Genomic DNA, 10,692 nt, shown 5'->3' with positions numbered 1-10,692 from the left:
GCGGGGAAGTTGGACGGCCAGCGAAGCGTTTTTGGTATTAGTCCGCGAGCAAGGGTGATGCGGTTTGTCGCCTGATGACCCAAATAGGTGCGTTCTATGTGGAATTTCTAGGGGTTCGCGTCACCGGATTTTGCGAAAAACTTATCGCAACAACCTATATTTTTTTTCTGTTTTTCAGAAACAGGAAATAGTAAGCTATTTCAGCATATAAGCCGTTAGCCTGGGAAAATTCGTTTTTTCCAAGCAGGTCCGTTGAAAAAACTGCAAAAAAACTACATTTTTCGTATCCAAAATTTACGTTTAAGTACAGTTTCTACCAAAATTATAGAGTCGACGGACAATAACCAAAATTGTATCGGAAGCCGGCTGGAAACCTCCGTTGACTGATGTAATGAGATTTCCCGGCGTACTTTTCTTGGCGGAGTTATAGCCCTTCGGTCTGAGGGTGTCCGCCGGATCCAAAATCGTAAAAAAAACTCCGGTCCGAGACCTTATACTATGTAACCTATGGCAGGCGGAACTTCAACAGATACTAATTATGCAAATGATGACCTAATTTGCATAATTAATGTGAAAATTCTATGATTTCGTAATGGTGAATGATGAGAATGTCATACTTGGGACATCTGTAAGTTAATCAAAAGTTAACATACATCACGATGCATATATCATGTTAATGTAGAGGTCATTTGAACAATTAAAGAAGAAATTTACATTTACATATCAAGATCATATTTCATGGAGGTATGAGATCTCGGAATTCTAGTTAATTATGCAAATTAAGTCTTCATTTGCATAATCGATATCTGCCTGTATTTCTGCCGTTCTTAATTACATATGTCACAAGCTTGAATAGTCCTATCAGGGAATGTAGATGATTTATAGAATTTCCTCATTAATTATGCAAATTACATTAATATATGCATAATTATAATATTATTATGTTAAGCATCACCTCAGCTACCTACATGCCAAAAATCACGACGATCCATCAATCGGTTCTAGAGTTATCCGCCTTTAAATATTTTTCAACTAACGCCCCTGCAGTTCCAGAGCAAGCCGCTAGGGAGGCCAAACTCACATCACTTCTTCCCCAGCACAAGAGCTACCTACCATCCAAATTTCGTCACCCTAGCATGTCTAGATCACGAGATATCAAAACCGGAAGTTCAGCTGCAGTACCATAACAAGCCGCTAGGGGGCCCAAAATTTAATCAGTTCCACGTCTCATGAAGACCTATCCACCTACCAAATATCAAGACAATCCATTTTAGCCTTCTTGAGTTATCGTGCTGACACACACACACACAGACACACGAACGCCTACGAAAACATAACCTTCTTGGCGAAGGTAATGAAGGAAAGCAACAAGAGAAATGCAATACAATAATGGCAGGATATCAAGTGGTATCAATATGTCTACAACAACATATTATGTACGTACCTCATGTTGTTCAACACATTCCTGCACATCAGCAGAACAGCTACACTTTGCCAGGTCCTCCAACATCATGCCTTCAGTTTCCTTCAGCCAGGCCATAAACTCGTCCAGGGCCCTGCGGTACTGCTGCCAATGGCTCAGGTTTGCAGATACCTCCTCCTCCCTTGCTTTAACCTTACTGCACAGATCATCCCACTGTTTTCTGGCACTTGTCAGCTTCAGTTTGACAGTGGAGTTATGGGAGGAGTCTGAGTCCTTCAGCAGAGTTTGACCTTCATTCTCCAGAGCAGCTAAAGGTTTGGACATCTCTTGCACAGCAGCACTGACAGCCTGGGGAAAGCAGGAAAAAGTATTTTCCTTATTTGGTATACACTTTAAATAGCCAATACTCTTTGTTATAGCCTAACACATCATTAGTTTTTACTGTTACAAATTGTCTTTATTCTGTTACAACAAATACAGTCATACATGTATTAAAAAGGTACAATTTTGCCCTTCACAGTCTGTACCTTTGCCCTTTTCAGCTCATCCTCAGGTGCTCCCTGTGGCTCGGATGTTGATGTAAGCTTGCTGTCAGTGCTGTGTAACAGTGCTGTAAACTCGTCCAACTGGGAGTACAGATGTGTCCATCTCTCCCCCAGCCCTTCAGCCTGCCTGATCTTCTGCTCGATGGTGGTCTCCAGAGCATGGAAGCGTTTCTCCAGGTCCACTCTCTGTGTCTGCAGAGTTTTAGTCCCTTGCGGATTGGCAATTTCCCTCAGACTGCTGTTAGCTTCCAGTAGGTCCATGAATGAGGGCTTCACATTTGCAACACTGTCCTGGAGTTTCTAAAATGATAAGGAATGAAAACATGTCAAAAAAAAAAAGATCAATTATAGGAAAAGGATAAAGTATTACCAATGATACTGATAATGCAATCTACAAAAAATAGCTTTTCAACACACTGTATCTTAGAAAGTGAGCCAAAAAGCTTTCAACAAAAAAGGCACATCACAATTGAAACAAACCAGACCAGTACACTCAAGCTAAAGCAAATCAAGCTAACTAAAGCCAATCAAAGCCAGAGCAAAGCTTCACAGTGATTAAGCACCAATACATCACAGTACAAACACATGTAACCACCAGGACCAGCAGAAAGTGAAAACAGTTAAGGGGTTTACCATGGCACCCACTTCATCTTGCAGGGTCTGTGGAAGTTCATAAGAAGGAAAGTAAGGTCATGGACCAGCTACTTGAACTTGACTTTCAAAACTTGCAATCAAGTCCAAGCAGCTGTTTCTAAAATAGATAAGCAACAAAGTTGCTGTAGGATAATGTGAACTACAAGAAAATGAAACATAATTGCTGTAAACTTTCTCAGTTTGAGGTTTTCTGATGAAAAGGAATGACAGTCATTTACATGACGTACAAGCAGTACGAGATAAGGTTAGAATCCCTTAGTGCAATAAAACCTCTCATAATAATAAATCATATAGTTGAATGATCAATTAATGCATTCAATGTGAAAAACTAATAAAAGATACTTAAAACTTGAACACATTTATTTGATTATGTACCTTCATGGTGTGTATGTAAGCCTGGTGCTTCTGTGTGTCTGCTGGGTCCACATGACCCTTTAACAGGCTTTCACACTTCTCCAGCCACTTCAGGAAGGAGCTGACGTCAGTCTCATATTCCTTCCACTTGTCACGGAAGGAAGACAGCTCTGCAGTTCTGTCATTGGACAAGTCTTCAACCTGACACATATAGATAAGTAGAATCAACAAAGGTGGAAGCAATTGGGTAGCTATACATAATACATGGCATGCACAAAGTCATCTACATTGTACTTGCAGTCTGGATGTGGTAGATATTAAGCTGAAGGAAAGACAGACAGTAGAGTATGCCCACCTGTGTGAACCTGTTCTGGATGTCCTCCACCTCCTCCCCCAGGTGAGGCTTACTGATGATCTGCTCAGACTCAGCCACGGCTGCATCAAGGACAGACCTGTGCTCCTCAAGGTCTCTGGAGAACACCTGGGATTCAACATAAAAACCACATGATTACAAATATTGTTGTTTCTGGTGAGACAAATTAATTTTACTGCAAATGGAAAGTTTCAACCTACATAGAAAAATATGATATAAATGAGAGAGCATTGACAATTTCATGTTGCCTGTTTGAATTGGAATGGTGGATTTGGCAATGTTTTCTAGTCTTATGCAGTATGTTTTGTCATCATTTGTTAAGCACTTGATAATCATTTCCAAGGGGAAAATGCCTCCATAGTGCTTTCAATATACCCTGCAGTATACACCAGTCCTGGTAACTTACCTGCTGTTGCCTGACATGTTCCTCTGCCTGTGTGCTGGAGGCAGATTTAGGCAGCTGTTGTCTGAGTGAGCGCTCGGCTTGTTCCAGCCATGGCAACAGCTGCTGGAGATAGCCCTGATATGCCTGCCAGTGACTAACATTCTCCTTCACCTAAAATAAGACATGGAGTTGCCTTAGGACTAGGACAATTCTATATGTCATTGAGTAATTAAAAAAAAAAACACAAGAGCCACCTGAAATATTTCACTAGTACTGGTACCTACATTTAGGACGGCCATATAAACTGAATTATAAGCTATAAGAAAAAGAAATAAACAAAATTATATGTACCTTAGTGTTAAGAGCCTTTGCCCTGGTGCAAAGCATCTCCCACTGCTTGCCAGCTTCCTGCAGCTTGGTCTTGACAGCCAGTGTTTCTGCATCAGTTGCATCTGGGATCAAGTTCTGACCTTCTTTCTCAAGGGTTTCCAGGTCTTCATACTTGTCAAAGATCTCACTGCAGATGCCCTGAAATCAAAAGGAATGGTTAAGACTTCTGTGTAACATTAAGACTTTGTGCAAGACCACTTAGATGTATTATGGTTGAAATACATTCTTATTACAAAGAAATTTTCAAGTTACAAGAATTTTCATGTACACAAGACTAAAATAGTGAACTGAAAATATAACAATTAATCAACTTTCTTATTATCTTTGCTTACCTTGGCCTTGTCAAACAGCACCTCAGGGCTGTCTGTGGCATGTTCTACCTTGGCCAGTTTGGCACCTGATGTCTGAATCCAGCTGTTAAACCGGTCTAACTTGGCATAGAAGTCTTCCCACCTCACCTATTGAGTTGTCAACAAATTACAGAACTAAAATTAGCTTACACATTACACTGGTTACATAATTCAGTTACATATAAAAAAGGGGGAACAAAGACAAACAATTCATTAATTTTATCCATTCCATTTTGTTTCCTATGAAGACATGCCACCTGTAAGTTCTCCATGGCTGTGAGGTTGTCCTGCAGGTCCTGTTGCAGGGTGGCACATCTCTGCTTCAGCTCTGCTGCTTCTTTATCCCACGCAGCCTTGTCTCCAACTCCAGGCATGGCTGACATCTGAGACAACATGGACTCCAGACTGGCCAGCTGTGATGCCAGCTTCTTCTGCTGAGGTTTCAAAGACTGGAAGGATGGTGGAAACTCAGGGTAATGATATTTGTTCAAAGTCAACATCGTTAACATATAATATCTAGTCCTCAAAGGGGTGCTTGTCATATTGCGAACTGTATATATATTATGTAATCTTTTATTTGGTTGTTAACGTACCTGGAGTGACTGCACATTCTCTCCTACAGTTTGTAGCCCACCCATCTGGGAAGCCTCTTCTATGTCCTCCCTGATGTTGTCCATCTCACGTAGTGCAGCTGTCTTCTTCTGTTTGTACTCCTCGAGCAGACGGTCCTCCTGAGGCAGTGCAACAAAAACTCTTTCATATTACAGTTCTCCTGTCTTGCTATTTTGTCACCAAATTCATAAGCAGAGGAGTTTTCGCCAATGGAAGGATGCTGTTGGAAATGGTAATCAAAGAAAAACACCACCATCCCCCTGCAACAAATTTTATCAGCCTTGAAACAGAAAAGGGCTGAAAAATGATTCATTCACCATCACCAGCTTTCTTTTTCCTTGTGGGGTAGGGAATACTACAATCCACCACTGGTAAGGCAAGGATCAAAAGCATGGGACCTAAGAACTAGACAGAGCCAGCGCCCTTCACCTTCACCTTGGCAATGTAGGTACCTGTTGTCTATTGGCCTGGTTTCTACAGTTAATCATGTGCTGTACTTGGGGTGGTACTGCTGGGATATCGAAAACAAATCTTCCGTCTGGCAACCTTCTCAGCTTTCCTCCAGTGATGGACACTTTCACCTGGCGAGGTCCTAGCGGGGCTGGGGGTGGTGACGTTTCACTGGACTCCCCGCCAGGTACGCCATCACCAGACATACCCATCAGCCCCACGTCATGGGTGAACTTGACCTTCTCCTGTGCTTTTGGATCCTTTGCCTCCCAAGTGATCTTGCACAGGGCACCACCAAGACTGCTCTCCTTGGGAGGTGTGGACGGAGGTGTCTGGCATGTTTGGCTGTCTGAGTCCGTCTCAGAAACTTCATCCATTGTTGACGAGGCACGAGAAGGAGGGGAGGACGGAGGTGTTTGCAAGTGTTGGCTACTAAGTTCAATGTCACTATTCAGTGTCTCCTTCATTGCAAAGGCCTCTTGGAGTGTTCCTTCTTCACAGCCAATGTTGTTGGATAGTTCATCACTAGTCAAATGTTGCTGTGGAAGGAAAATGGCTACAGGGCTTAACAAATGTAATACATGTAACTGCAATCTTGCCTTAGAGCCCCACACTATCATCATATTGCACCAATGTATCATAACACTAACCTATCCTTTTTACCTTGAAAATTAACCTATCCTTTTATCTTGAATGCAAGGGAATGATGCAAACACATGGTTGGCATTTTGATAACTAAGTCATCTCACATGTGAATAATAACTGTTACAGTATTTCACATGATGTAGGAATGTCTTTACCTCCTCCTGTTGCACGGCCTGCTCAGCCTCCTGGACCCTGTCCCCTGCCTCTTGAATGGACCCGTCCAGTTTATTGTACCGTTGAACAAGGTCCTGCAGCTCCTTCTGGTGAGAGGCAGCCTCAGGATCCTGGCTGCCTCCTGTCAGAGTCTTCAGGGTTGTTGTCAGCCACTGGACATCATCAGCATGGGCCTCTTTGTACTTCATCAGGGTCTGGTGGATAGAGTTACACAGTTACATTACTGCACACTTCATAGAAAAAATCGACTTTCCTCGCTGTGTATTTTATACCCTTGCTACATTTCCTAATTATGTCTTATGACAAATAGGGCAGCTGACCAGTCTTAATGTCGGGCCAGAAACTACATTAAATATTGTCAAGAATAATATATGAAAGCAGTCTATTCAAAGAACATATACTTGATGTATGCCTTAATATGCAGTGATCCTAAATACAATTGTGGGTAACACATGTACCTCCAGTTTTGCCTTGTACATTTCAAACTCCTCTTTGCTGGGAACTGTGCTGGACAGATCTCTCAGGGACTTCTCTTCACTCTCCAGCCACTGGCTGAACATTTTCAACCTAAGCAAGAGTTGAGAACATTTTAGATCTCAGTCAATAAGGTCTGATGTCATTGCTGCATTATGAAATAAGCAAAAATACAGGAGAAACTGCTACCAAGATGTGTACATTACAACATTACTGATTTTTTCATACCTTGCTGGTGGACTTCTGGGGAAAAATCATACACTAACACAGCAATCAAAGTCAACATTACACAACAACCATGGTCTACAGTGAATTTCTAACCTTTCTCTGTACTGGCTCCATTGCTGAAGTCTTTCCAGGATCTTCTTGTAGATGACCTCCACCTCAGCACGAAGTTCTCCATATCTCATCTTATACTCCGTGTAGGCATCCTCCAGGGATGTGTCATCCTTATTTATGGCCTTCATCTTCTTTGTGGCATTCTCCATCAGATATTTGCACTCTTCACAGATGCTGAAGAATCCACCCTCCTTGTGAAAGTAATTCTACAATACACAGAAACAGAAATTTTGAATGTGCTATCTTGAAATGCAGGACCAAACACACACAAAAATCTGCTTTCTTAAGGTAGGACTTCTTAAGGTGAACATTTTGTACCTTATGTCTATCCAGCAGTTTCTCAGGGTTGTGTTTTGCATTGAGCAGCTTGATCTCTTCTGCCAGTTCTGCCTCTGTCTCTGCCAGCTTCTTCTTCAGCATCGTCTCCGGCTTTTGGAACTGCAGCTTGGCCAGGCGGATGGGCGCCTTTCCTGTTACATCCTGGAAAAAGAAAAGCCAGAACTCAGCAACGTTGAGAATCAATAACTCATTATTTTGATCTTGTCTTCAGAAGTTGAGAAAAACAGAAGAGAAGAAGGTGCCCAACCTTCCAGCTGTCCTGGGTGTCCTGTATCTTCCTCTGCTGCTGTGTGCGAGTTGGCTCTGGCATCTCCTGCAGGTGTTTCTCAGCTACGGTCAGATACTCTCTTGGGATGGTCTCATCCATAGCATTGAAGAAATCCTGGGAATAATCAAAAGGATGTCCAGCATTAGCTTATTTTGATGTTGAATCTTAGTCAAAATGAAATCAAGAAAACTTAAGCCACTTCCCCACCAGAAAAATGCCCCGAATTGCCAGCATTGATACATAGACTTTGGTGATAGCCATACTACTTGGAAACCTGTTAGCCCAAAGGTGCTTGAATGTTTCTAGCATGACTAAGTTGTATTAGACATCTTCTGATCTATATACACTTGAAACACATATCACACTGAAATATGAATGCACTACAGTTGATACTTGTTTATGATAAATTGAACAAAGTTCAGTATGACTGCAAACATACCAGATGACCTGTAATGAGTTTATCTATCTGGGTTCCTTTCTGTCCTAGGACAGCCACTGCCTCCTTCAGCTTCTTGTCCACATCTGCCTGTCTCCTGCTGAAATCCCTCCAGGTCAGCAGGACACTGTTCAGTTTCTTCTCCCACTCAGATGCAATGTCCATGCAGTTCTAAAGACATGATGTAAGAAATGTCAAATGAAAGTAATTAGGAGCTAAAAACTGAATTTAATATCATGGAGTTTTACATTACAAAGGTACCTTAAGTCACTTGAACAACTTGACATTTCTGAGTAGAATTTATCATCAGCTTATGATTTATAAAGATTCTAATTTTGGCCATTAACACAGTACTTTTACAATTCAAAATGGCATCTATTAGACAACTTATCCTTCAATAAACAAGTCTTAACTTAAAAGATGAAAGACTGTAAAGTTGTGTTCTTTGTACCTGGAACCTGGTAATGATGTCAGTCATCCGTATCTCCACAATGGACTTGTCCATGTTGTCTGAGCACAGACTCAGCACCTTACTCAGCTCTTTGTTCCTGGCCTCCAGTTTGGAGCGGATCTGCTTGTGACTGATGAAGAATTGCTGAAGGAGAAAATACAATATTGTATTATAGCCTTTACCACTCAGAAACAAATAGCTAAGGAAAACAATAGCTTTTCAGTTATTGAGTGGTGGAGAACAGCTATTCCATAACACCTGTCAATAAAATAATAAGAACCATAAATTTCACCACAGTAAGTTCATGTTGCCTTTGTTTGTTTCTGTACCTGGTGAGACTTGATCCTCTCCTCTAGCTGCTCCAAGCTAGCCTCCACCTTGTGTGACAGGAGAAGTTTCTCTGCCTGGTCCAGCCAGCGGGTGATCTCCAGGCATCCATGTTCCAGGGCCTGCAATGGCTCCTGCATCTCTGTGCACAACCTCATTCCAACAGGAACAGTCTCTCGCACCTGAAGGGTAAAACACACAACCAATTAACAGGACACATTTCTCCTAATACATCAGACATTTCTAGTTGCAATCTCCATTAATAAAACAATGCAAGCTCAAGCCAGGAAGTTTTCTAACCTTGAGAAATCTGTCCTTGATGTCCTTCAGGGCCTCAAACATGGTCTTGACCTGGTCTGGCGGTGTCTCTTTCACCAGAATCTGTCCCAGTTTGGACAGAGCCTTGATGGCACTTTCTTGGGCAGGTATCTCTGCATGTATGTCCTAGTATGAGGAGACACACAATGTCAGGAGAGGTTATGGTTATGGAGTTGCTGTATTTCTTCGACAAATGGATATTAAGCACACATTCAAGGTACTGAAAAGCTGTTGAACCAGTATGTGATCATCCCTGCAGGGTTAATTACATGTATTTCACACTTTCAAAACTCTATTGTCTTCAACACCAACATCAGACAACAACTTTAGCCAAGTATTTCACATACATGTACAAGCTGATCAACACTTTGAAAAAATCATGTCCATTTCCTGTGATGTCAGATGAATATGGAAAACACATAAAACATTGTCCTAAAACTAAGTTTATAACTGTATAAAACAAACACTCTGCTCACCTCTAAGTCCTGCACATAATCCTTGATGGAGACATAAGTCACCTGGACTGGCTTCTTCAGAACTTTCTCTGCCTTGGTCAGCCAGTCTGTCAGCCGCTTGGTTCCTGTCTGGTATTCTCGGTTCATCTTGCTCACTTCTCCCTCCTTTACCTGGTGAGGAAGAGTGAATGTTTGTGGTTAAGAAGAAAATATTTTTACTGTAACTGATACTACAGACTTTTTCACATGGTGAATTGGGCATGGTACAATGACACAGTAAATCTGTAAATTCAAACATCCAAGTAATATGAAGCAAAACACTGTACATGTACCATGGTTCCAAACATCTTAAAAATCTCTCAAACTGACAACTCTCCTTACACCAGCTAACACCTTCTTGCAACTGGTCTTCTTATTAGTATTATTGCAATTATAGACAATGCCTAATTATGGCATAACAATTATCACCTGGTCTTTGACAGAGTCAAACAGGTCCTTCCACCTGCCGTTGATGAGCAGTAGCTGTTGTTGAATATCCAGGGAGACAGTCTCATTGGTGATCTCAATCAGAAAGTTCCCTGTCTCATTCAGCAGAGTTTGTCTGTCCTGCCACTGGAACAAGTCCTGGAAGTACTCCTGCAAAAGTGGGTGTGGTCAAACAGCAGACACTTCAGTCACATGTTTAACAGTATTAAAACCTGAATGTACAGTAAACTGAGTTGGCCAGTATCTTCAGAAAAAGCATAGTCCTGTGATAAGGTCATTACCACAGTATCCATCAAAGAAATTAGGATTTGTCTACGACTTGGTACACTGCTCAGTGTTAAGAGTAAGTCTATTCGATCTCTGGTGTTAACCCATGTCTCAGGTCAGCAGGGAATCTATTGTCTTCTTCAAAAGCAGAAAAGGCTCAAAGTGAATCATTGACTC

At 41.6% G+C, this 10,692-nt stretch overlaps 1 protein-coding gene across 1 annotated transcript in view; it reads right to left on the bottom strand.

The window, feature by feature from the left end:
* The window catches only part of LOC109469061 (nesprin-1-like), a 30,727-nt gene that overhangs the window by 17,125 nt on the left and 2,910 nt on the right, over positions 1–10,692 (bottom strand). Inside the window, exons 7-29 of the mRNA XM_019767446.1 lie at positions 10,231–10,398; positions 9,784–9,933; positions 9,290–9,433; positions 8,992–9,171; positions 8,663–8,806; positions 8,215–8,382; positions 7,755–7,889; positions 7,487–7,648; positions 7,151–7,374; positions 6,814–6,922; positions 6,337–6,549; positions 5,539–6,075; positions 5,068–5,205; positions 4,732–4,923; positions 4,457–4,582; positions 4,086–4,262; positions 3,756–3,905; positions 3,332–3,457; positions 2,998–3,177; positions 2,602–2,628; positions 1,951–2,268; positions 1,445–1,771; positions 845–858 (exon numbers count right to left, since the gene is read on the bottom strand). Of these exons, the coding sequence (XP_019623005.1) occupies positions 845–858; positions 1,445–1,771; positions 1,951–2,268; positions 2,602–2,628; positions 2,998–3,177; positions 3,332–3,457; positions 3,756–3,905; positions 4,086–4,262; positions 4,457–4,582; positions 4,732–4,923; positions 5,068–5,205; positions 5,539–6,075; positions 6,337–6,549; positions 6,814–6,922; positions 7,151–7,374; positions 7,487–7,648; positions 7,755–7,889; positions 8,215–8,382; positions 8,663–8,806; positions 8,992–9,171; positions 9,290–9,433; positions 9,784–9,933; positions 10,231–10,398 (4,109 nt within the window). The remainder of the gene's footprint in view (positions 1–844; positions 859–1,444; positions 1,772–1,950; positions 2,269–2,601; positions 2,629–2,997; positions 3,178–3,331; positions 3,458–3,755; positions 3,906–4,085; positions 4,263–4,456; positions 4,583–4,731; positions 4,924–5,067; positions 5,206–5,538; positions 6,076–6,336; positions 6,550–6,813; positions 6,923–7,150; positions 7,375–7,486; positions 7,649–7,754; positions 7,890–8,214; positions 8,383–8,662; positions 8,807–8,991; positions 9,172–9,289; positions 9,434–9,783; positions 9,934–10,230; positions 10,399–10,692) is intronic.

Source organism: Branchiostoma belcheri, unplaced genomic scaffold (assembly GCF_001625305.1).
Source record: "Branchiostoma belcheri isolate BF01 breed outbred unplaced genomic scaffold, Haploidv18h27 scaffold20, whole genome shotgun sequence".
In the NCBI taxonomy this organism is placed as follows: Eukaryota; Metazoa; Chordata; class Leptocardii; order Amphioxiformes; family Branchiostomatidae; genus Branchiostoma; species Branchiostoma belcheri.
This window is presented reverse-complemented; position numbering and strand designations above follow the sequence as displayed.